At 35.4% G+C, this 27,259-nt stretch overlaps 2 protein-coding genes across 2 annotated transcripts in view; both read right to left on the bottom strand.

Annotated features, from left to right (window-relative positions):
* The window catches only part of LOC143631627 (uncharacterized), a 205,659-nt gene that overhangs the window by 35,188 nt on the left and 143,212 nt on the right, over positions 1–27,259 (bottom strand). The gene's annotated exons all lie outside the window — the stretch shown is intronic.
* Positions 15,610–26,515, bottom strand: LOC143631637 (cysteine-rich receptor-like protein kinase 15). Its single transcript, XM_077100336.1, has 7 exons — positions 25,651–26,515; positions 18,266–18,418; positions 17,965–18,095; positions 17,439–17,649; positions 16,892–17,129; positions 16,254–16,404; positions 15,610–16,089 (listed from the first exon to the last, which is right to left on the bottom strand). Exons 1-7 carry the CDS (start codon positions 26,474–26,476, stop codon positions 15,715–15,717), a joined length of 2,085 nt encoding a protein of 694 aa, XP_076956451.1. The 5' UTR covers positions 26,477–26,515; the 3' UTR covers positions 15,610–15,714.

The raw sequence follows: 27,259 nt of genomic DNA, 5'->3' as shown, positions 1-27,259 counted from the left end.
AACCCATTGTCAAAAATTCACTCAGCACAACGCAATATGGAGGTACTGATGGCAGAACGGCCCACTCAGGTCTTTCACAATAAAGTGATAGACGGAACTGCCATGAAATCGACTTATTAGTCGATTTATTGATCACTATGGAATAGGATATTCATCACATATCTTGGATCAAGTAAAGACTTTGGGTTTCCGACAAGCTACCACCGCATCCATTTCATTAGGAATTAATGATCTTTTAGCAATATCTTCTAAAAGATGGCTAGTTCAAGACGCTGAACAACAAAGTTTTATTTTGGAAAAACATCATCATTATGGGAATTTACACGCGGTAGAAAAATTATGCCAATCGATCGAGATATGGTATGCCACAAGTGAATATTTGCGATACCTCTTTGGGCTTCTATTGAATCGAGAAATAGGTTTGATTGTCCATCTTTTTGATATATTGGATATCTATATAAGGCATTCTCCGGATAATTCAAATCGAAGCAATTGGATGTCCAATTCGGGCCTATATGACATGACCGATCAATAGAAACACTCCAACACTCCACTATTCCATACATCACACTAGATAGATATCATATTCATAGAATACGATTCACTTTCAAGATGCCTTGGTGGTGAAATGGTAGACACGCGAGACTCAAAATCTCGTGCTAAAGACTCTTTGGGCCTCTATTGAATCGAGAAATATGTTTGATTGTCCATCATTTTGATATACTGGATATCTATATAAGGCATTCTCCGGATAATACAAATCGAAGCAATTGGATGTCCAATTCGGGCCTATATGGCATGACCGATCAATAGAAAGACTCCAACACTCCACTATTCCATACATCACACTAGATAGATATCATATTCATGGAATACGATTCACTTTCAAGATGCCTTGGTGGTGAAATTGTAGACACGAGAGACTCAAAATCTCGTGCTAAAGAGCTCTAAGATTTGTAAAGGCCGGCTACCAGGATTATTTAGCTAACTTTAATTTAAAATATCAAACTATACATGTGTTTGTTAATCTAGGTAAAAAAAATAGCATCAGATAATTAATTTTTATTCTTTCTAATTGGTTATTGAACTTTACATTCTCTTTTTATAGTCATAACTAGCGTTTTACCCGGCGCGTTGCGCCAGGTTGGTAAAACCCGGGCAATGGTAAAACCAAACGTTATCAGTCGCAAGGGTTAAGGCAGTAAGTCAACGCGAAATCGGCCGGTTTCAGCCACATGTATTATTGTACCAAAATTGAAGTCAAAATAAAAACAAAAAATAATAATATTTGAGGTAGACCAAGTGGCGTCGGCTAGTCGGTCGTTTGTAAAACCCTACCGTTGTCGATATCGGGCGTCGAGACGGCGAGTCTACGCAAATTCGGCCGGTTACTGTCACGTTCGTTATGGTATCGAAACAAAAACTAACGAAATCGGTATTCGGTCGGTTTTAGCTACGTTTGTTATGGTACTGGAACTAAAACAAAACAAAATTGACATTCTATCGGTTTCGTTACGTTTGTTACATACCGAAACTGAAATAAACCAAAAATTAAGGACCAATAAGTGATGGACAATCAAACCTATTACTCGATTCAATAGAAGCCCAAAGAGGTGAATAGGGTCCCAAATAAAGAGAGATATGTAAAAAGCAGGTCCGATTACGCCTATTCCTAATCCTAAATGGAATGTAACGACGTAGGGATCCATATGTAAACATAGTATCTATTTAGATACGCTCAAATAATCCCTTCTCACAATGAGAATGTATATAACCCTATTCCGGTCTGGTCCGGTATGAAATGAACTTATAATCATAGAATCGACTTGATCATCAGATTATAGATTATAAGTTCATAACCCAAGCCCATTGCCATTTTGGGTGGAACAGATCTACTAATTCTTTGATTCCAGTTAGTAAGGTTAGTAAGAGGGATCTTGAACTAAGAAATAGACCCTAGAAACTAAAAAAGGGTATCCTAAGCAATTGCAATAATCTGATTCATTGATATTCCTGGTATAGTAGATGCTATCACACATACAATCATACTCAATTCGATGGAATTGTTTGATATTAAAGGGGATCTTCTATAATTTCGCACGTGAGGGGTTATTTCTTAGTTTCGTCCAGTCATTAATAACTTGATTATTTTTAGATAATAGTAGATAGATACAACGCTTGTAAGGAGTCCTATTAAAACCAAGAAATATAGGCCTGCCTGCCATCCACACCAGAATAAATAAAGTTTTCCGAAAAAACCTGCTAGTGGAGGAAGTCCTCCTAGGGATAAGAGACATAGGGCTAAAGAGAGAGCCAAAAAAGGATCTTTCGTGTATAATCCTGCATAATCTCGAATGTTCTCAGTTCCGGTACGTAGACCAAATAAGACAATGCAAGCAAAAGTTCCTAGATTATTTTGTTAGTATCATCCAATCGAATCCAATTTAATTGTTTACTTATTCAATTTCAATGAGTGAATTTTCAAGTTCAACCAACCCATTTTCAAAATATCAAGTAGATGAATAAGAATCTTGAGAAAATCTTTCATTTGTCTATCATTATAGACAATCCCATCTATATTTTCTATGGAATTAGAACCTGAACTCTATTTACGATTGAGTATTTCTATATAAAAGAGGTCTATGGGATCATATGGGTGCTTATCCCTATTTTTACTCCTGTATTAGGAATTACAATAGGTGTACTAGTAATTGTTTGGTTAGAGAGAGAGATATCCGCAGGTATACAACAACGTATTGGTCCTGAATACGCGGGACCTTTGGGAATTCTTCAAGCTCTAGCAGATAGTACCAAATTACTTTTCAAAGAGAATCTTCTTCCATCCAGAGGAGATACTCGTTTATTTAGTATTGGACCATCTATAGCAGTCATATCAATTTTATTAAGTTATTTAGTAATTCCTTTCGGTTATCACCTTTTTCTAGCCGATCTTAGTATTGGTGTTTGTTTATAGATTGCTATTTCAAGTATTGCTCCTGTCGGCCTGAAAAACGAAATTATATATTTATAATACTACATATTCATCTAAGTTTATGCATTACGACTTGTAACTTGAGCTTCTAATATTTGTATAGTGATGACATCATCTTTGTTATTGGGTTTATTGACAGCTGTCGAGATGGTCGTACGTGTCAATTTTTTGTTTTTGGATTTTCATCTCTTATGACTTCCCAGACCATGCAATCCTAAGAGCATCTACAACAACAAACCCATACAAACCGACACATCATCACCACATCGGATTCCAAACTTTTCTTAAAAATCCCAACTTTTTTCCACAACAAATCTACACAAACCTTATTAAAAATATTACATATGTATTTATATTGTATATGTATATATAGTATGTGTGTGTATAAGAGGGTTGGGGCCTACACTATATGTTTGCTGGAAGTTTGCAGTCATGGACTTGGGCACACAATGGTGAATTATTGCCACCTTAAGTTTGTTCCAGTGACACATCATCCAGACAATGAAAATTTCATCCTTTGTGGGTATTGTGGGTGCTCTAATCCCCAGATACTTTCCACCATTTATCTTCTTTCTTCAATGATAACATCGGCGGGAAGTAGATTGTTTGTCGTCATGGACGTTGATTTCTACCCCTTTCTTTGTTATATCGATGATCGTTGTTGTTGCCTGCTAATGCCGGGTTCGATTTTGAAACCCTAGGTGGCGGTGGTGTGATGGTCGTGTGGCGGTTACAGTGGTCTGGTAGCGGGATGGATTTATATTTATGTCTCTTTGTTTTCCGGCGATTATGGCAATAATGTTTGTAGCATAATTTTAACAAGTCACTGGCAAAGACTAAGGAAAAGGTTCGACCATCTTCTTTTCATCCTTAAACTCCTAATTAAAGTGCTCATATATTATTTGAATGTAGTAACCATAGCATATTAGATACGTTTTATAAAAATAGGTTAGTTATTACTTGTTGTTAGAGTGAATTAGGTTTACAAGTATTGTTGGTCTTACAAGAAAGTAGATAGGGGAACTGAATATTTGTTATGCTTTCACAGTGATACTGAAGAATTGGTAAATAAAGGGGAAAAAACAGTGGTTTATGAGAAGCCCATTGATTGATGAAGAGTTAAATTCAGGTACAATTGGCAGCAAACCTTCTAATCTAACTGAATATTGAAGTTTATCTATTTGTCACTAATACAACAATAGAAAAGTGCAGAGTAGGGATTGTACATAAGATCTGAAAGTACTACCAACATTTTATTAGTTATGGAATGATCTGAAAGTACTACCAACAGTTTAATAGTTACGGAATGATTACGGATCAGAAGTGGTTCGGTTTGTTTTGGGTTCGTGTCGAGACAGACCTATTTAAAAAATAATGTCATTTTTGTTTGGGATAGCATGGTTTCTACTGGAATGATTTCTGGTTGGGTTGAGTTGGGTCGTTAAGGAGGGAACCTATAGGCTTTGAAAGCAACTAGACGTATTCATATTTCATAGCAAGGCAGGGTATAAGAAACCAATAGTTAGTGCTTCCTTCATAGAACATATGACATCGATAATGGCAAATCCTAAAGGGTTTCAAAGTCTGTTTCAGTTTTGTTGAAAGAAAAAAAGGTATGTGTGTGTGGGGTGAGAGAACAAGTTTATTTCTATTTGTTTTTTACATCAAAAATCACAAATTGTATTTTCAATTTTTTAACATCGAGTATAGACTTTATTTTTGTAATTTTTGATGTGTAATGATAAATTTTGATATATAATAGAAAAGATCTGTTGTTACACTTTTTTGGGGGCAACTAAAAACAATTACGCCACAAGCGTTAAACCCTCTGATATGAAAGGCTAGATGGCTACAATACGACACAAACGCGTAATTTCTTAATCATCATCTAAACCTCATTGACGTGTTACCACTAGTATATATTAAAAGAGAACTTATTTGAGCATTACCTGTTGTATCTCTTGCTCATTCTGTTGTAACTCTATCTTAAGTTGTTGCTTTTGTATTTACTTGTATTCATAAAGTTACACTTGTTCTGTAAGCTTCACACATGTTCTCTCTGGGTTAAACTCACTCTCTTTCTTGACATTTGATATTCCACAGTCATCGTTCCATCTCTCTTCTACCTCTTTACAACCCTAGCCTCACCTAGTGTTCTCCCACCGCCGTAGCCATATCTCACAATATGAATGTCGAGTCATCGTATTTGTCTCACGATACGACCGTTGTTGCCGGCGGTCGTTTTAGGCTGTTTCTTGTGGTGGTGGTGGCCGTTCCCGGATTCCATTTTAGAATCCTAGGCGGCGGCGATGGTGGTGGTGGACCATCGGATTTTCTATGTGGTTGTGGATGCAGGGTTTTGTCCCAATTTTAGGGTCTTTGGACTTAGGTAATGGTGGATGACGGGCTCTTGGCATGGCAACTGTATTTCTTGGTAACAAGCAACCAGAATTGCAGCTATGAATATCTGAGCGTAAAGTTGGATTGTTGAACCTCACTGTGCCTATAAGGCGTTTGATGAAATGACTTGACAGAGTTTCACCTCTCTGAGGATATGGTCCAGGATAGATTGACTTGGGTTGACCTTCATTGTGAAAGGAAAGAGGAGTAGAGGCAGGCCTAGATTGACTTGGGATGAGAGAATTAGACATGACTTGATAGAGTTGCACCTCTCTGAGGACATGGTCCAGGATAGAGATTCGTGGAGACGTAGGATTAAGGTTAACGACTTCTAGGAGAAGGTACTTAGTTAGCTTAGCTTTGTATATAGGGTCTAGTTGGCTAGCCTGACTCCTTTTTGTTTATGTATATATTTTGTTTGATGCTGCTTTTTGATTCTTATGCCTTATTCTTAGTAGGTTACAGATTCCTTGCTATTTGGTAGTTTGCTTTCTATGTATTGCTAAGTGTCTTTGCGTGTAGCATGTATGTTTACTCTATTTACCTATATGTAGCTCTATGAGCCGGGGGTCTCTCTGGAAGCAGCCTCTCTATTCTCATGGATAGAGGAAAGACTTGCCTACATCACACTCTCCCCTGACCCTACCGATAGCGTGCTATGCGGTGGGATATACATGGTTTGATTGATTGATTGATGAAATGCTTATATAAAGTTTCATACTTTCAATACATTTTGTTGTTGGCTATGATGCGTTCAAATAAACAATTGTATGCTCGGATAATCCAACTATTCTGATAGGGTTGAAGAAACTAACAAGGAGATGAATGAGGAAGATTAATTTCTGAATGATCAAAAACTAGCCACAAACCGAATTAAATCAAAACCAAACATTCAAGTTACAAAAGACACCCTCACAAATAACCAACAAAGCCATAATGGTCCTCTATCATGCATACGTAAATAACAAAACAAAGAAAAACATAAACATAACCGAACGGATCGTATCAAGACTTCCCCCTCAGCACTTTTTGACCTCAACAAGTGAGTTCTGAAACATCCGGAAACCGTAGCCTTAACTCATCCAAGAATTCCCACGTAGCCTCTTGCTTCCCTTGCCCTTTCCACTGAACGAGAACCTTCATTGCTGCCTGATTCCTTCGCTTTACCAACTTCCGCTCCAGCACCGCCTGAGGTTGAAGGGAAAACCGAGCTTCGGTAGGGAGCGGCACAATTTTAGTTGGTGGTCCAGCCGCTTCTTTCAACAATGATACATGGAAAACCGGGTGAATTTGTGCCTCTTCAGGTAAGTCTAAACAATACGCGACATTCCCCACTTTCTCTGTAATCATAAAGGGCCCAAAATACTTGGGAGTGAGCTTCGAATGCTTGTTGACTCTTAATGAATTCTGCATGTATGGCTGCAACTTTAAGTACACCCATGCCCCTGGTTCAAAAACCCGTTCCGATCTATGTTTATCCGCTTGCTGCCTCATACGGTTTTGAGCTTTAAGTAAGGACTGTTTCACCAACCTTATCGCGGTCTCTCGATCTTGCATCATCTCGTCTACATCCCTATCATTCGTGTCACGAGGAATATATGGTATGTGTAAGGGAGGACGCTACCCATACAAAGCCTCAAAAGGAGTTTTTTCCAACGACGAATGGAACGTGGTGTTGTACCACCATTCAGCTAGGGACACCCATTTAACCCAAGTGTGTGGCCTCTCCATTACCATGCATCTCAAATAACCCTCCAAGCAACGATTAACTACCTCCGTCTGCCCATCCGATTGTGGATGATATGCGGTGGACAAGTTTGCTTCTATCCCTTGTAGGTTCAAAAATTATGTCCAAAAAGCACTCAAAAATATCGGATCACGGTCTGATACGATTGATTTAGGACACCCATGAAGTTTAAATACGTTATCAAGAAATACTTTAGCCACTTCTTTAGCCGAGAACGGATGCCCTAATGTCATGAAATGGCTGTATTTCATGAGTCGGTCAACCACCACGAATATTGTATCTTTCCCTTTAATCTTCGGTAATCCACCTATGAAATCCATAGAAATATTCGTAAAGATCGGGTCAGGAATCGGTAGCGGCTGTAACAAACCGGGTAGGCAACATTTTCGTGTTTGGCTCTCATGCACACATCACATGAACGTAACAACCGGCGAACCACCTTCGCTATCCCCTTCCAAAAGAACATACCCTTGACCCGTTGGGTCGTAGCTCGCATCCCTAAGTGACCTCCCATGGCCGTCTCGTGACACAGCCATACCACCTCCTTCCTTAATTTCGTGTCAGCCCCAATCACCATCCGGTCCTCTTTTGTTAACCACTTCCCGTTCCATTTAAACTGTGGCACCTGTTCCCCATTTTTAAGCTTCTGCACAATACTTTGCACTTCAATATCTCCCCTTTGACTTCCCAATATTCTTTGTAGAAATAATGGTTCAAGTTGGGAGATGGCCATCTCGAAAAGAGTACCGCCTTGAACTCGAGATAGGGCATCAGCCGCGACGTTCTCCCGACCCTGTTTATACTCGATGCAATAATCATAACCCATTAACCTTGCTAACCATTTATGTTGCAGCGGTGTAGTGACTTTTTGAGTCAAAAGATGCTTTAGGCTCCGTTGGTCGGTACGGATAATGAAAGGCCCGGTAATGAGGTAATAGTGCCATTGTTTTACAGCCACCATGATTGCTAACAGCTCCTTTTCGTAGACCGACAAAGCATCTTGTTTGGGTGATATGGCTCGACTTAAAAATGAAACCGGGTGATTTTCTTGCATGAGAACCGCCCCAATACCCCCCGGCGATGCATCTGTCTCTATTACGAATTGTTTCTTAGGGTCTGGTAGAGTCAAAACTGGGGCCGATGACAGGGCCGATTTTTAAGGCGTTCGAATGCGTCTTGGGCATCACTACTCCATTTAAAGGCGTCCTTCTTGAGTAAGTTCGTGAGAGGTTTTGCAAGCATACCGAAGGATCGTATAAAGCGTCGGTAATACCCCGCTAGCCCCAAAAAACCTCTTAGTTGCTTAAGTGTTTTCGGTACGGGCCACTGTTGGACTGCCTCAATCTTCATCGGGTCCGTTTTCACACCTTCACCTGATATTATATGGCCCAAATACTCTACCGCTCGGCCCCCGAACACACACTTGGACTCCTTTGCGAATAACTTATTTTCCCTCATGACGGATAAAACTTGTTTCAAATGTTGCACGTGTTGTTATTCATTCCGACTGTAGACCAATATGTCATCGAAAAACACCAAGACTCCTTTCCGTAACATGGAACGAAACACATGATTCATAAGTGCTTGGAACGTCGCTGGGGCGTTCGTGAGACCGAACGGCATAACTAGGAATTCCTAGTGCCCTTAGTGGGTACGGAACGCGGTTTTGTGCACGTCTTCGAGTGCCATGCGCACCTGATGATACCCGGAACGTAAGTCTAGTTTCAAAAACAGTGTAGCACCCCCCAACTAATCTAATAATTCTTCGATCAATGGAATAGGAAACTTATCTTTAACAGTTACCTCATTGAGACGACGATAGTCCATGCACATACGCCATTGGCCATCTTTTTTTTTACCAAGACCACTGGGGCTGCGAAAGAGCTTTGACTATTCTGGATAACACCCGCATCCAACAGTTCTTGGGTCGTTTTTTTGATGACGTCTTTCTGCACTGGTGGATACCTGTAAGGACGCTGGCTTATTGGTGATGTTCCCGCTTGGAGTACGATCCGATGATCAAACGGTCGAGGCGGGGGCAGGCCCTTCGGTATTTGGAACACTTCAGCGAATTCATGTATAAGTTGTTTCCACGGTAGGCTCTCGGCAAGTACATTAGGGTCACAAAGGACCTTGGACTGGTACGAGGTCTCGGCTCCCCTATTAGCTAATTGCAAGCTAAAAAGTTGCAAGCTACCTTCCTTCGCATGTTTGTTCAACATCCCATCCATTTTTTCCAGTGAACACACAACCACCTTGTTATTTTGTAGACCCTTCAATTCGTATCGTTTTCCCTCTAACTCGAAACGCATGGTCATTTTCTGGAAGTTCCACAAGATATCTTGTAACGGCAGGAGCCATTGGACCCCTAAGATCATATCATAATTTTCCAACGTTAGGAATAACACTTCTGTTTTTAACCAATAACCATGCATGGCCCATTGAAACTCGGGGCAAAACTGTTTAGACTCGAGCTCCATCCCGTCTGACACTCCCACGTTAATAGGAGTGATGTCTCGTATCTCGCACTGCAGTTTCTTGGCAACCCGACTGTCAATGAAATTGTGAGTGGACCCGGAATCGATGAGAATATGCAGCTGACGAGTTCCCATTGAACCTTGAACCCTCATAGTCGAGTAAGACGGCATTCCAGTGAGTGCATAGATCGAGAGTTGGTGTTATTTTTCATCGTCTTTGATGACCTCAGTTTCTATCTCTTCTTCATCGTCAACCTCGATGACATAAACTTGGCCCCTCGGCCGTGCACATTTGTGACCCGGTACGAACTTTTCCTTACACCAAAAACATTCCCCTTTCGCCCTTTTTTGTTCCAGTTCTTTACTACTTAAACGAAGTTGGTTGTTACCTGGCTTAGCCGTGGCAGTAGCGGTTCGGGTGGGTGTGGGTAAAACTGGTAGTTTAGCTGCATTGGTAGGTGGAGTAATCTTTGTGTTATTCGACTTAGCATTACCCCCGTTCCATTTCCCATCTGCAAACTTCTCCTCAAGGGTTTCATTATTAAGGTCTTGTGTCTTGGCCAATCCATACGCTTCATGCAGTGTACGTGGTCTGAACATTTTTACCGGCCCCCGGATGTCCGGCTTGAGGGCCTTGATATACAAACTAACGGCTTGGGTTTCGCTTAGTGAAACCTTGTTCAACAACGAATCGAAAGCGGTGTTCAGTTCCTGTAACGCACCCGTTTGTTGTAGCGAGGCCATTTCCTCCAATGGGTCTTCGAACATAGCATCAGAGAAACGAGCTGAGATGGAACGAACATACTCCAACCAGGGAACCTCAGCAACCGTAGCGTTTCTGGTCTTCATATAGGCCCGGTGCCACTGTAGGGCATCTCCCTCCAAGTGAACCGCAGCGCACCGCAACTTGGATTCGTCGGGTGTATCGTCCATTGCGAAGAAGTGCTCGCAACGGTAAACCCAACCCTCTACATCCTCTCCCGAGAACTTGGGGAAGTCGATCTTTCCAATACGAAATGGTTTGGAACCCCTGGAATCAGCATCGGGACCGGAGGACCCAAAAGAACTGCCGGACGATTGCGACTTGTCCCGCACAGCCTTCAGGATCTCTTCCTGCTGCTTTGATGATTGTTCCTGCTGTTTCATCAAGGCCGACAACGTAGCTTGGATATCATTGATGGCTTTATCGTGAGACTTTAGGGTGTTATCGATTTCGTTGTTACGTGTGTTTGTCATGACGACGGCGGCAGAGCTCCGATGAGGTATCGAGAGGCTCTGATACCCTTGATAGGGTTGAAGAAACTAACAAGGAGATAAATGAGGAAGCTTAATTTCTGAATGATCAGAGACTAGCCACAAACCGAATTAAATCAAAACCAAACATTCAAGTTACAAAAGACACACCACAAATAACCAACAAAGCCATAATGGTCCTCTATCATGCATACGTAAATAACAAAACAAAGAAAAACATAAACATAACCGAACGGATCGTATCATATTCAGTGGCTGAAATAATTTAATTATGCTCGCTTGATTATTTTGATTTATCGATTATCTTATCTTCTTAAAATCATAGTAAACATATAGAATAATGTAATCAAATTACAAAATAGCCTGTAAATATTACAAAACTTTTCAATGGTTGTAACAAAATAATCTTAAAAAACTTGAAGCAATGAGATGGAACATGTTCTTACGAGGGCATTCTAGTCTCCGAAATCGAGTCGGATTTGTAGTATACTCAATTTCGTCATAGTAAAGCGTGATTTTGGAATTAGGGTTCTGAGCGATGAACAGAACGTCCAGAAACAAGTAAAGCTTGTCGGAGTTACGGAAAACGAGCCTCTGATTACATACATTTGATTAAAAGCCTAAAATCAAATTCGAAAACCTAACATCAAATTCGAATCAATCAACACTCAAGAGGTGGTTTAGAGAATCGGAAGAGTGGTTTAGGAACGAACAATTAATCAAAGAATGTTAAACATTGTTGTAAATCTGATCAGCGTCATAGTAAGGAATAGTTTTGAGACACTGAAATTGGTCAGGGTTAGCGTTTGGACGGTACACCTAAGGAGGTGGTAAAAGAGACTTAGAAAAACGTATGAATGTAATGGCATGAGAGAGAGGTTATAACCCGTTTTTTTTTATCTGGGTACCGTGACCCATGGATAGTACTCATAATCCGCGAAACTTTAATGCTTAAATCAATGAGAAGTCATCATTTTTAAATGGAGCAATCTAACGGCACGAGAGAGGGGGGCGACAATGAAGGCTTTAAATGTAGACAAGTACATATATACTAGACTAGATTTTTCCTCCTTATTACGAGGGTTGTTTTACATGATTCGTTTATAATATTTATATATTTTTTGGATTTTAATTTTATTTATTGTACAGAAGTTAATTATATATTTTGTATTTGATGATAAAAGTGTTTTACAAATAAATGAGATGTTATAACCCAGTTTAAAAGTTATTTGGGTTTGGTAAAACTCATGACCCGTTTATTTTTTTTACTATAAAATTGTTTTTTAAGTATAAATAATATATATTTTTTAAAGAAATCATATATTAATTTTAGTATATTCCTATTTTATAGGATTTTCTTATCAAATATTTGGTGAGATTAATTTTTAATTTAATAAGATGTTATAACCTGTTTAAGGGCTATACGGTTTGGTGAGACCCATACACGTAGATTCGGGTCAAATGCATGACAAGGCTTCATTTAAAAATCAAATATAATAACAAATCAATTTTGAATTAGGTAAGATAACTTGAATATCACCCATGTGAAGTATTGTTCCAAATCATTGCTTTTGTTATTTACACCAGACTTTCTTACTCTGAAGCATTCTTTCTAACACTTAAAATGTTACATAAATTGCATTACAGAACTGTAATAAAAATACAAGAAACTTAAGTCTTAACTGATTTCGGCCTTTTTCTTCAGGATTGGAACTTTTTGAGAAACACCTTTTTCTTTGAACAACTTTTTAAGAAGCTTCTGAAACTCGATTCACTTCCTTAGACAGTCAGACCCGAAAATAGTTGTTCCTCCTATTCCTACTGGGCGTCATCACACGGACAAATGCTTATTTATATCAATGCTTTTCTTCTAAGAGGTGGTCATCTCTACTCGTTCATTTACAAAAGGGTTAATTTTGGTTGTGTTTTTACGTTAAAAGATAAAACATACCGTAGATTCACCCCGTTGACCATGGTTACATCCCTAAGTTGCTCAATACTGTAACCCGAAAACGCTTCACACACTTTTTGCTTCTTTCTCATGCAGACTAACAAAGGATAAAAAATTACATATATGTTTCAGCTCTCAAACACCAACAAAGGATAACTTACTCTATCATAACACCTTATACAAAACACAATATGTTTCCTTATGTTAAATACCTAAAATGGGCTGTCTTGACCCATTATGCAACCCGCCAGACCAGCTCATTTACCACCTCTATTGTGAAACAAATAAGATAATATGCAACATAAGAAAATAATGAAGATATATGAAGCTGACCTTGTATGAAGCTCCATCTATGTAATCCAAGCCATAATTTGATCCTAGCCCAGCAAGACCTTAACAGTTGTTTCTTTCTCCACCCAGTAACTCTAGTTTCATCCAAACATAAAGCAAAAAACAACATAAATTAATTCAACACCAACACAATAAGCAACTAAAAATAATAGCAGATTCAAGTGCGTGCTTACAAACATCAAAGATTCTCCCGCTTCTACTTACATATTTAAAATAACAACTGTTGCAGCTATGGTGATTGCAGGCGCGTCATCTTTCTAATTGCTTCCCTAGATATATACACAAATGGACATTCATTCTTAAACTTCTATAATAACGGGTCGTAAACTAATAGTGAACAAAAGGTAAACTGATGAGGGGTGAGAAAATGAAATTATTCTTCCACAATTTCTAGAATTTCCAAATAAATGGCAAAAGGAAGTTCTCTACTCAGAATTTATTCACTAATTTAACCAACAAAAATTTAATCTTTTTTCACCGAAAACATAACAGAGTTTGAATACTCTAAGAAAAAAGATTAGGACATCAAATATTAAAATAAACAAAAATATAATAAACAAAAATATAAGCCCTAATAGTCTTGAGTTTTTTTTAAATAAGGGAAAGGAAAGGAAAACTAAGGATAGTTAAAAAATAGGTGTTTTTGAGTTTTTTTTATCATGGAAAGGAAAGGAATAGGAGGAGTTAGGAAGGATTAAATTAATGTATTTTCCCAATAAGTTATCATCCCAAAAATGGGATGATTACTAAAGATAACTATTTTTTTAACATAGTTATCATTTACTTTCCTCTAATTTCCTTCCAACTCAAGAACACAACCTAATTAAAAAAATTTCCTTCCCTTCCCTTTCCTCTCTTATCCTTTCCTCTCCTTTCATTTTCTTTCCTTGGTTAAAAAACTCAAGAATGTACAAAACAAATTAATCCTGATCGATTCATGTTCATCTGTTGTCAATGAGATATGACAAAATCAAAGCACCCATATAAGCCCTATTTGATTTCAATAACTAAAGGATTTAATGTTCATTTGTTATTAAAAAAATCGATAATCTGTCATCTACCTAATCGATGCTAATATTCATATGTTACAAAAGTCAATATCGAATGGAGAGACTTGATTGCGTGGACTGGAATATGAAACTAAATCGATATTCTTAGGAGTCATATCAGAAACCCTAGAAGAGAAGACAAAAGAACCCTTGAAATATTAAGATTATAAGGGATCCGACTTTCACATATTTGGGTCAAATCGGATCCATGAGACCGGAATAGGGGAAAAATGAGCGGGATTTGTTTGCCCGAGAGTCATTCTCTAAATGCCACGTGTTCTAGGCACAAAAAAATTGGTTTAAGGCAATCTTTATTTTACAAAAAGTTGCATTAGACCTAATGTAACCTTTTTGTTAGATAATACAACTGTTTCTTTCAAATGCAACGCTTTAAAAATGTTGCTTTCGAAAAAACAGTTGCGTTATCTAACAAAAAAAGTTTCATTAGGTATAATGCAACTTCACCTAATGTAGTTTTTTTATAAAATAAAGGTTGTCTTAGCCTAACTTTTTAGTAATATAATTGAACTTAGACTTTTTTGTAATTATGGGTTCTGGATTAATTTGTCAACGCTAAGTAGCGGTTGGTATGAATAAATGGAAGACGAAATGGAATAGAACATTCCAAAGGAATGAAATTAAGCATGTTTATTATCATGAAGTAATGAAATTGACCATTCCTAAAGAATGAAATTATTTCCTTTTTTAAGCATTTTCATTTTTTGGTAAAATGTGTTTTTTTTTCATTCCTTCAGGAATGGAAAAGTCAACAATTATTAATATTATTATTGTTATATTATTATTATATTATGAATGATAATTACCGTTTTATTTTTAATAATATTGATTAGTATAATACACTGTAATATTATTATTATATATCAACATTATTATTAATTCAAATTTTGTGAACTAAAAACACTTCATAACATGCATACGTGATTCACGTTTTTATGATTATTTTTATTTTGTTTGATAATATTACCATAACGTATAGGTTCAAAAACTAGTTATTATTAATATTTGTATTATTATTTATCATTATTAATATTAATGATAATACTAATAAAGTGATAAATCATTCCATTCCTATATGGAAACCAAACAAGAAAATGAAATGGTAATGATCCATTTCATTCCCTTGTCCATTCCATTACCTCATCCATTCCATCCCTCCACCAATTCCATTACGTCATACCAAACATACCTTTAATGTTATGATATAAAACACACCTTCTGTTATTAGCTCCTTAGTCATTGGAGTACTTCATAATTGTTCTTCTTATTAGTACATGAGTTTATTCAACCCGTGAAATACTTGAGGTTTTTAAAGACAAAACTTTTTTTATTACGAAATACGTAACATAACAAGTATTCAACACGTATAATACACAAACTTATAATCTAGTATAAATCATAAAATCAAATAGTGTTTGCACGATCACAGAAAACCATCCGGTCAATGTGTAGCATAGTAAGGGCATTCTAAATGCCTATCGAGGACCAAATTCAGATATTGAAACTTCATTTACTGAATACTGAGAAGATCTGGATCTGGATTTAGATATTTTTGGTTTCCCTAAATCACTGCTCTCTGTCGAAGACCTGTACTCTTGTATGAGTGGCATTTCAGGATCAATGGTACTGCGTACAAAAAATGCAGGTTTTGTTGGCACCGGAAGTGTGATAGAGAAGCTATTAAGCATAAGCACAACTGAAGCCATAGTTGGTCTATCGTTAACATTTTCTTGGACACATAATAACCCAATGTGGACGGTTCTAATGACGTCACGTAATGATCCGGATCCTGTCTTAAGTGTGGGATCTATTATATCTGATGCTGTACCATTCCGCCAGCTTTTCCATGCCTAAAAGATATTAACAACTTATTTCCAGGATTCTTACACTTCTTACACCAGAGGTAAAAGGGAAATGTAAAAGTTTAACTGACTATTTGATCTCAAATATAATATAAGACCCTTGTGTTAGTATATATGTTGTTCCATACTTCTTAGAAAGCGAGAATACTTACAAAGCTAAGAAGATCCTCTACGCTTTCTTTGCTCTGAAAACATTGGTTCTTTTGACCTGTTACCATCTCTAGTACTAGCACCCCATAGCTAAAGACATCAGACTTTACTGAGAACTGGCCATGCATAGCATATTCAGGTGCCATATAACCGCTATAATCATACACGTGAAAAGGTTAGCAGTTTTCTTTATACATACATGTACCCTCAAACAGCTTAGTCGCTTACGTATACTGAATAGAACCATTAGTAAAACAAACATGACGATCATGAGAAAACGATGTACTATGATTGTACCACTTGGCAATGTCTCATAATACGTTTGAAGTTAAAACACATACAATCTTTCAAAGGTTGTATGCTATGATCACAAATTATATTTTTCACATTTTTATGTCAATTATTGGCTTATAAGAATGACTCGTTATTTTTGTTTTATTACTATAAAGAATATATTTAAGAAAAGCCACCTTAGACTATTAAACCTGCAACGTACACCTGTAAAAAACACACAAAAACAAAAAAAACCGGATGATTGTATTTGTAGCCACAACTTTAAAACAACATTCGTAATGGCTCATGAGTTATAGTTAAAAAACAAAACCAAAAAAAAAAAACCTTTAAGACAAACTGTACTTACTAGGTTCCAACAATTCGGCTTGTGTCACCTTGAGTTTCCTCAGTTTTAAACAACCTTGCCATACCAAAATCAGCTATTTTGGGGGTCATTTGTGCATCTAACAAAACGTTGCTTGCCTTCATATCACGATGAATGATCCTTAGACGGGAATCTTCATGAAGGTATAATAGTCCCTTCGCAATTCCTTTAATTATATTGTAACGTTTTTCCCAATCAAGATCTACACGTTTATCTGGATCTACAGACCACATCATTATCATGCATTAGTCCAACTAAACATCATTTTCTACCCACATTATATAACTAAATTAATCATGCATCATTATCGTCACAAAGTTTTAGGATTTTTATGATGTTCTTTGATTCTTTATAATACTATGAGACTGTAAACCTATCAGATCTTCCATTTGGTTGATAATATGGCCAATTTTGCTACTAAAATACAATATCCAACCCCAGTATATGACTACTGTTTAGTTCATTTTTTTCCCTCCTTGTTTAATGCAACTTGTGGTATTCATAAGGATATGTGTTGTTAAGAACATACCAAAAAGAAACTGATCAAGGCTTGCATTTGGCATGAACTCATAAATGAGAAGTCGTTCGCTTCCTTCTATGCTGAAACCTATCAATCGGACTAAATTACGATGCTGAAGTTTCGCCATCAGCAACACCTCATTCTTGAATTCAGTGTCGCCTTGTCCAGAATCCAGTGCTAGCCTCTTGACTGCTATATGATCCCTTTCACCAAGAATACCCTATGTGTATATCATATGACAGCATAATTAAACCAATGCTTAATTATGTAAAGATTCATATTTGTCACAACCTACAAATATGATATTTCTACACTCTTGTTTATACACCCTTTAAAATAACTAGGTACAATATATATGAGCTTTTAACACTTATATATGCGTATGATCATAGTTATAAGCTTCATAAAACTTAAGTGTAAGTGTGAAAAGGTTTAGTTTCATCATTATTCATTTATTTTTAAAAGAGTAGAACAAAGCATTTCCAAATAATATACTTCTTATAATGCTAACAACCAAAGATTGATTGGTTCATACCTTGTAAACCGTTCCAAAACCACCTCGTCCGAGCTTATTTTCTTCAGAAAAGTCATTTGTTGCTGCTTTCACAGCACTAAAATCATACTGCAAAGATTCAGCGGTGCCAATATCCATAGTTGTCGTGTCAGCTAGTCGAAAGTAACACGAGTTAGAAATCATTTTAGAGACGACGTCATTAATTTGAATTCTAAAAAATGCGAGTTGATCTTTTCGCTATAAAACGAAACCTTTGCTCACAATATAAACCAGGATTCCTTAGGTCCAACTATAAATTATAAGTCAAGAACTTAGAACTTACTCTGAATACTTTGAGGGGCCACAGAGGGTGTCATTTGCTTTTTCTTCTTCCTGAATCTCATTATGATACAAAGTGAAGTAATTATTATAATGACAATGATTATCACAATGACTGTTATGATTATCACAGTTCTCGTCGTGTTATTATTTTTGCCTGCAAAAACCAAAATATTTTAGTGACAAACAATATTTAGTTTGAACACTAGTGGTTTAACAAAAAGTTGGAAAATGTCATCACTAGTGGTTTAATTAAAAAGTGAAAAATGTGTCGTCTTGTAACAGTTGTCACTTAGGCTACACTCAGAAAAAACGCCCCAGGTAACTAAAGTTTGTAATGATTCCTCACTAGGTTTCATTTTTATTTATTTTATTTTTCTTTTTTATTTTTTCTGTAAAAGAAATGTGAAATTGAGATGCTTGGGTCCATACAATAAAATAAATTGGAGACTTAGAATTAAGGCTAAGGATTTTTAGGAAGAAAAGAATACCTTAGCGGTTTTTCTTTACATGTTTTTGGTCACACACCATTATGTTTTCTCTTCTCATATAGTTCTATATGGTTATCTATACATGTATTAGTATTATTAATTTTACTACGTGCTATTATCAATTTTATCACTATTGTACTTTGATGCCCCTTATTTTCTCCCATACAATGTTATCTTGAGCTGAGGGTGGGGTGTACTGGAGGAGTACTCGGACATGGCATTTTATAAAGAATTCATTTTCGAATATTATATATATGTTAAATAACAAAATTTTACTAAATATTCTACAAAATACAAACGAAAATTACAAAAACAATCAACAAAACGTACACATTAGTTCAAGAACATGTCTTAATTGATGAAAGACGTACCTCAATCTAACTTAAATAAGAGGTTTACGATATTAGAACTTCGAATCGGATGATAACAGTGGTGGTTGCGAGTTTAGAACTGAAATTAGGTTGCGTCTTAACGTGAAAAGAAAAAAAAAACAGTGGTGAGCTCTTGAAAAAATTGAGTTTTTTTAATAAAAGTCAAAATTTTGTTAAGACCGAATTGGACCGCCTCGGCCGAGTAGATCCGCCTAGGTCCGAGTTGGACCGCCTAGGGCTGATTCTGAGTTTTTGTCCTTGGAGAAGAAAAGCGGTGCAGTGAAGTGCCGAGGAGCGCCTAGGCGCCGAGTACTCGGCCGCCTAGGCCGAGTTTTACAACACTGGTTCAAACATAGATCGAGTTGCAAGTCGTTAACTAGGTCTAATTGGTGTAAATTTTAATTTATGTAGTAGTGGTTTGTTCTTTTGCCTTCATCCGGGCTATGAAGGGCTTGTGGCTTCGGCCTTGTTTATAAAGTTCACAATTCAAAAAAAAAACATGTCCTTTGTTTATTTCAAAACATAATGTGAATTCGAACACGTTTTACTTATTAAAAATTAGATATACTGATTATTTTGTATTGTCCCGGAAGAATTGTCCCTCCTAAGACTACTTTTGTGAATTTATTATATATATATATATATATATATATATATATATATATATATATATTTATATGGTAAAGGTTAGACTACAAATAAAGACAAAATTGAGAATTGTGATAAGGATGTGCGGCTACAAGAAAAACTACACAAAAATATTCAAAAAAAATCATAACTTAAAATATATATAAAAAATGAAAAAAGTAAAAAAAAACTAAAATGTTTCCCATGTCTTTCTCATTAAAAAAATAATATATATATATATATATATATATATATATTATATATATATATATGGTAAAGGTTAGACTACAAATAAAGACAAAATTGAGAATTGTGAGAAGGATGTGCGGCTACAAGAAAAACCACATAAAAATATTCAAAAAAAAATCATAACTCAAAATATATATAAAAAATGAAAAAAGTAAAAAAAACTAAAATGTTTCCCATGTCTTTCTCATTAAAAAATAATAAATAAATAAAGATGTGTAAGTTTTTTCAATAGAGTTGTGTAAGTTTTTTAGTTTTTAAATGAACCAACATAAACGAACATGTTGATCTTCTTATCTATACTATTTAATAAATAAAGCTTTCTAAATTTCATATGTCATCACTATGTTTATTCTTACAAAATTTTCACTCATCTCTCTCATATTAATTACATTTATCTTTTTAATATTTCATTTTGAATTTTTAATAATTCCATCCTCATTAAAAAAATTAATACCATCATAAATATGTTAATTTGTTTAATATAAAAATATATTGCATTAATTATTAATATTAGATTTTTATAAGTAACCAATACGAAACGGGTGGGTTTCTTTTAACCGGTTAAAGTTTCAAATATTGTTCATGTCAAAACAGTATAAGATTAAAATGAGTTTTGGTTCACGAGTTAGTTTAAAAAGGTAGCAATTTACAACTAGGGTAAAGTTAAAATATAAATGACAACAAAAATGAGAATAGTGAGAAGGAATCCAATTCATTGATCTTAGATTTGGATGGTAGAGATTAATTCAAAAATAAAAATTAAATTAAAATATATGAGAATGACATGAAGGTAATAACTCACTTATGAAGACTTTCTCTCTCCACATGCAAGACACATGTCAATCCCCCATCATTTTAAAACGTTTATAACTTTTTCATACGACGTTTTTTTTAGAAATTTTTTTTACCAAAATAACGAGCGTTTTTTATCTTTAATATGAATATCATATTGTTATATAAAAATAAAAAAAAGTTGGTGGGTTTTTTTGTATTGTGTTATTCGGCTGTCCATTGTGTTTTTTAATTGGGTTTTTCTATGCATTGTGTTATACATTTTGGTCATTGTGTTTTTCAACTGATACTCATATTAAGAGTTAAGTACCATGTTAGTACCTGTGGTTTGTCTAGTTATGCAACTTTAGTACCATTTTTGAATTTATTGTAAATGGCTACCTCAGTTTTCTAAATCTTGCAATTTTAATACTTTGTTTCTAATCCCGTCTATTTCATCCGTTAAGTCAGGGGTACTTTGGTAATATCTAATTTTCTTTATTTTTTTTATTTTAAAAACATCCCCCTTTAAACTTTCACAACCCTAAAACTACTGCAACCTTAAACAATTGCAACAAAGACACACGACGAAGATAAAAGAGGTTATGGTCCAACAATTGTTGTCAAGATACTGCAAAAGCGGTTTTCAGACGAGTTCCAAGGTATCGGTGACGGCAGTAAGGAAGTCCGATGGCTGTTGCCATATCTCCGGCAGCGGCGGCGGCGGAAAACGAGTTCAATTGGCGGCGATGGCGACGACTCTAGCGGCAAGTGTTCCTCCACCGTATCCGACAATGGTGGAGAAGAACGAGCAGCAATGAATTAGGCTTATGATGGTTCAGGAAGAAGCAACGATTGAGTTCAGACGAACGTTTTCTGGCAACCTGGTGCGTTTTGCCGGTGAGCTTAAGTAGTTTACGGTGATTGACTTCCGGTGAAGCTGAAGTATTGTTATATGTAACTTCAACAATTTTAACAATTTCAGGTCAACTTTCACACTAAAAACCCTAAATCATAGGTGCTTCAAATTCGTTTCAATATTTGTACGATTTTGCCTAGAATTCGTTGAGTTATACATCTAACTTCTTCAATTTCAGATTTTACATCGGCAAGTTTGTTGGGGCTTTGATTTGCTTTTGCTCTGTTTATGAAACATAATAATAACTTTGCAGTTCTAGAGCTCTTCAATCTTCGTTTCAGATTATCTTTTCGTTGTACGAGAATTTTATGAATCGATGATCGATCGTTGCTGAGGCGTTAAGAGATTTTTGGGATATGAAAGTTTAAAAGGGGAAGGAATTTAAAAGAAAAGAAAAAATAAAAAAAATAGAAATTACCAAAGTACCCCCTGACTTAACGGATGAAATAGATGTGGTTAGAGAAAAAGTACTAAAATTGCAAGATTTAGAAAACTGAGGTAGCCATTTGCAATAAATTTAAAAATGGTACTAAAGTTGCGTAACTGGACAAACCACAGATACTAAAATGGCACTTAACTCAAAATTAAAATAAAGATTACGTCAATGTGTCTTTCGTTTGTCACTGTGTCTTTGTGCTCAACATTTGCTTTATGTTGATTGTGTATTACGTTCACGCCATTGTGTAATATGTAGATTTTATTGTGTTTTACTTTTATAGTCATTGTGTTAAATGTATTTACCATTGTGTCTTACGTTTAAGGTCATTGTGTTATATGTATTTACCATTGTGTCTTACGTTTAAGGTCATTGTGTTATATGTATTTACCATTGTGTCTTACATTTCAAGTCATTGTGCTATATGTATTTACCATTGTGTCTTACGTTTTAAGTCATTGTGTTATATCCATTTACCATTGTGTCTTACGTTTAAGGTCATTGTGTTATATGTATTTACCATTTTGTCTTACATTTAAGGTCATTGTGTTATATGTATTTACCATTGTGTCTTACGTTTAAGGTCATTGTGTTATATGTATTTACCAGTGTGTCTTACGTTTAAGGTCATTGTGTTATATGTATTTTACCATTGTGTCTTACGTTTCAAGTTATTGTGTTATATGTATTTTACCATTGTGTCTTACGTTTCAGGCCATTATGTTTTATGTATCCATTATTGTGTTTTACGTTTCAGGTTAATGTGTAATATACATTCATCATTGTGTTTAGTATTAGATAATTTGTTGGTATTTTTCATTACATTTACATATTATTATTACACAATGGTGTTATTAGTATTTAAAAAAAAACACAATGATTAGTTGAAAGTCACAATGGCAAAAAAACACAATAATAAACAGAAAGACACAATGACGAAAAAAGACACAATGGTAAGCAAAAAGACATAATGAAGTAAATTATTTTTTATTCTTATATAACAAAATTATACTCATATTAAAGATAAAAAAACGCTTGTTATTATGGTGAAATTTATTTAAAAAAAATATCATATGAAATAAAAGTTATAAAATGATGGGGGTATTAACATGTGCCTTGCATGTGGAGAGAGAAAATGTATACAATTACCTCTATACCCTTTTTCCTTTGGTCCCTACTTGGCACATGTCAATTAATTATGGCTTCTCATCCTTCTCATTTTTATTTCCCTTTGTAAAATAACTTGACCCTTTATAACTAAGTTTTGATATATAAAATAAAAAAGAAATAACTTATGATTTATGAATTTTCTAACAACTTTTTATTTCCAAATTGCGTAATGTGTAATTTTTTTACCGTATAATATATCTTAATATATGTGATACTTTTTTTGTATTTCACATTATGTTATATTTAAAAAAATTACTTATTCTAACCCGTGTGCTACACGGGTAACTAACCTAGTATGAAATAAATATAAACACAAATATTTGTCTTATGAAAAGGGGTAATTGATGTGATACATGAGAGAGAAGGTTGGCAATGGTGGGTGGTAATCAGAAGTTAACCGGGGATGGAGAGAACATACCAACGACGAAGTATACATAGATGAGAGAAATTAATTATAATTTGATGACGAAATGGCTTTATAAATAAATGTAATTTTTATAACCCATTTTAAGGCTATCCGAGTTTAGAGACCCATGACCCGCAACATCGTTTGATAATTAAGAGGTTATTTCATAAATAAATGAGGTGCTATAACCCGTTTAAGGTCTATATGGGTTTGGTGAGACCCATGAAAATTATTGTTTGATTATGAAAGAGTTCCATAAACAAACGAGGTGTTATAACCACTTAAGGACAATTCGGGTTTTGGTGAAATACATACCCATGAATTCGGGTCAAATGTATAAGATTTATGAAAAGTCTCAAATTACAAATTAAACAATCTGATGACTTGGGAGAGGATGATGAGCAACCAGAGAGTGACATATACTCCCTCCGTCTCATTATAAGTGTGATAGTTTGATTTTTCAAGTCTTTTTTGTTTAACTTTGACCGACAACATTTTTGTTTGTGTTATATAATACTTGATGTAAAATATATGAATGGATGGGGTTTTAAATGTATTTTACATTGATATAATTTTCATCAAGTATTATATGACACAAACAAAAATATTTACGGTCAAAGTTGCAAAAGAAAGACTTGAAAAGTCAAAGTAAGACACTTATAATGAGACGGAGGGAGTATATATATTTTTTTTGACATTTATTTTAAGAGAAAACCTCAAATTAAGTCCATATATCAAAATTTCTAAAATTTAAAAATAACAATGATTTTGATTTCCTTATATCTTTTAAGTTTTAACAAAAAAGTATGTTTTTTTAACATTATATATAATGCATGTTTTGTTTATATGTTTGTTTTTTTTTTCAAAAAGCTCTTGCAATCTTAAAAAACATAACAAAAAATAATGTCAGTTAATTAACTAATTAATTGTTTTTATACAATTTTAAATTGTACAATACAATGAGATTTTATTTATGATACGCATATTGTTAAAGTTTATTTTTATTATTTGTTAAATATTTTATTTAAATTAATTATCCATATAATATATAGTCTCAAACAATATATATATGTTAAATATCTATAATCTATATAAACGAAAACATTTAAAACCTCTTTGGTTGCTTTCTATATTCTCTCAGGTCACCAGATTCCATTATTATTTTTAAATGAAACATTCTCATACATTTTACCCGAATTCACGGGTATGGGTCTCACCAAACCCAGATATTTCTTAAACGGGTCATAACATCTCATTAAATTAAAAATTAATCTCACCAAATATTTGATATGAAAATCCTAAAAAATATGAATTTACTAAATATTAATACCTGATTTGTGTAAAAAAATATATGGTATTTATAATTAAAACAATTTTATAGTAAAAAAATAAGCGGGTCATGGGTCTCACAAAACTCATAACTTTTAAACCAAGTTATAACACTAATTTATTTGTGAAACTATTTTATCATCAAATAAATATTAAGTATATTATTAACTTTTATACAATAAATAAAATTAAAATCTTATAAACATATAAATATTATAAACGAGTAATGTGAAACAACATCCGTAATATATGGGATAAAAGCTAGTATATAAATATATAAACGATGATAAGCTTTCTCAATCTATTATTGACTTTTCATAGTTTCAAATCATTGTTCAAAACAAGTTTATCATAATTTTTGAAGTGTTTTCTAAATATTGTATAACTATTATACGTGTCATTATTCTATTTATTACAACTGGAGATGGTTGAGACGCGTTAGAAGTAGTAATTGCAACTTTTAAATATGTGTAGCCCCCACGTCTTTTTGGAAAACAATTAATCAAAGTTTAGATTAGGACGTAACTGCGTAGGCCAAGCAAGAACCTTTAATTTAGTCGTAGTCATTCAACACCCCTACTAGTCAAAGTAAACTAATGTAAAGAAAATATAATGCACACCTGGTGGTGGTGAAGGTCGTGCAATTGGCGGAGATGGCTGCAAAATTGGTGGTGGTGATGGTGCGATGACCGGAGCCGTCTGGTTAAAAAAGCGATACGTCTCATATCTAATATTACACATAGGCAGAAGAATTCTAGCTCCAACTCTCCCATTAGACCATTGTGAAATTCCATTTGTGGCACCCTCCAAGCAGTCACTACACTGTTGCTCGGATAGGTCTGGAGTACACTGCGCAAGCCCATAAATTGTTGACAAAGCCAGACCCTCAGTGCTCCCGCTGGCAAATTTCCGTAAAGAACCGCCGGTGGACGCGTTACCTCTCAGATTCTTCAAGAGTGGCCCCAAAGCACCATTGAACCGATCAATATCCGTTGCATTTTGGGAATTAGCCAGATACACATAAAACTTTATCCGTGTGCTTCTCAGTATTGTGTCATTTGAGTATTTCACCATACAGTTGTCATAGTATCCTATGGCTTCCTTTTGGTTAGGACACAGTTTTCTCAAGTTGACGATGGAGTCATTAAGACAGCTCTGACACGCGTCCAGGTTGACGTCGCCTCGACAAAGGGCGACCGAGTTAACCGTATCGTTGCCTTGGCCGATGGAGAGGCTGTAGAAACCAAAGCCGTTGTTGGTGGTGGGGAGGCCGGATAGGGTGGTGTTCAGATTTCTTTGGTACGCGCTGTTTGCCGTATAGTTAGCCGCATTTTCACAGAAGTAGGAAACAAAATCGGGTTGGGCTAAAGTGATGGTGGTATGGATAAAGTGTATGAAAATAAACGATAGCAAGCGTAAGAGCAGTTTTCGTCTAAGGATGAACATGTTTTCCTTTGATGGAGGAGAGATGAGATACAAGATATTTAAGGAGTTAGATTATTGACCAGGTCAGATGAAATATGAATATGATTATATGAATACAAATCAAAGACAACCCATAAACCACAACCGTATTTTTTTGTGGTGGAGAAAAAAGGATGAGGATTATAAATTCAAGTCTTCGCTACCGACTAAGTCAAAAGACCACAAAAAGCATTTCTAAAATGTTTTAAATACATTTGGTCATTCTACTCAAAACTAGCTTGGTATGATGATAAAGATTGGTTTTTACTAAATATTTTTATTATCATTTAACACAAACCAAACTACATCTAGATAATGGGTAAGCGAGCAACAAGTTGCGCCGCTATCCCCTTTTGGATCCCAAAGCCTATTCTATTAAATATAAATCATTGGTTCCTCGGGCTCTGCGAGTCACTGTGGACCACCTTCTGCACCCGTTCCAAGAAGCGAACCGCCTCGGGAGCTAGGGATCCAAATGTGTCGAAGGCAAATGGAATGAACACGTGCTGATTCTCCAAACACGCTACCTCATGCTTAGCAACCTTCCTAGATTCCGCCCTCAAAACCGTCTGTCTCGAACAAAACCACTATCTCTCAGCCCCACCAATAGAGACACTCCAATGAGGTCGACACATGTATGCTTACCAAGTATTAGGGTTAACTCCAGACGCTATTAAAAAGAATATGATAAATAGTATCCGTATTAAAATTAAACCAATATTATTATTATTATTATTATTTAGTGTAATCGTTGTAAAGGAGTTG

The sequence above is a fragment of the Bidens hawaiensis genome, unplaced genomic scaffold (genome assembly GCF_021521415.1).
Source record: "Bidens hawaiensis isolate Kalapana, Puna unplaced genomic scaffold, B.hawaiensis_p1.1 tig00006171_1, whole genome shotgun sequence".
NCBI lineage: Eukaryota > Viridiplantae > Streptophyta > Magnoliopsida > Asterales > Asteraceae > Bidens > Bidens hawaiensis.
Note: the sequence above shows the minus strand (reverse complement) of the source record. Positions and strands in the feature narration are given on the sequence as shown.

Coding starts and splice junctions, on each gene's coding strand:
- LOC143631637 (XM_077100336.1), bottom strand. CDS start 26,476: ATGTTCATCCTTAGACGAAAACTGCTCTTACGCTTGCTATCGTTTATT. Junction 18,096..18,265: donor GGCCCCTCAAAGTATTCAGA/GTAAGTTCTAAG, acceptor ACTTTCGACTAG/CTGACACGACAACTATGGAT. Junction 16,090..16,253: donor TAGAGGATCTTCTTAGCTTT/GTAAGTATTCTC, acceptor AATATCTTTTAG/GCATGGAAAAGCTGGCGGAA.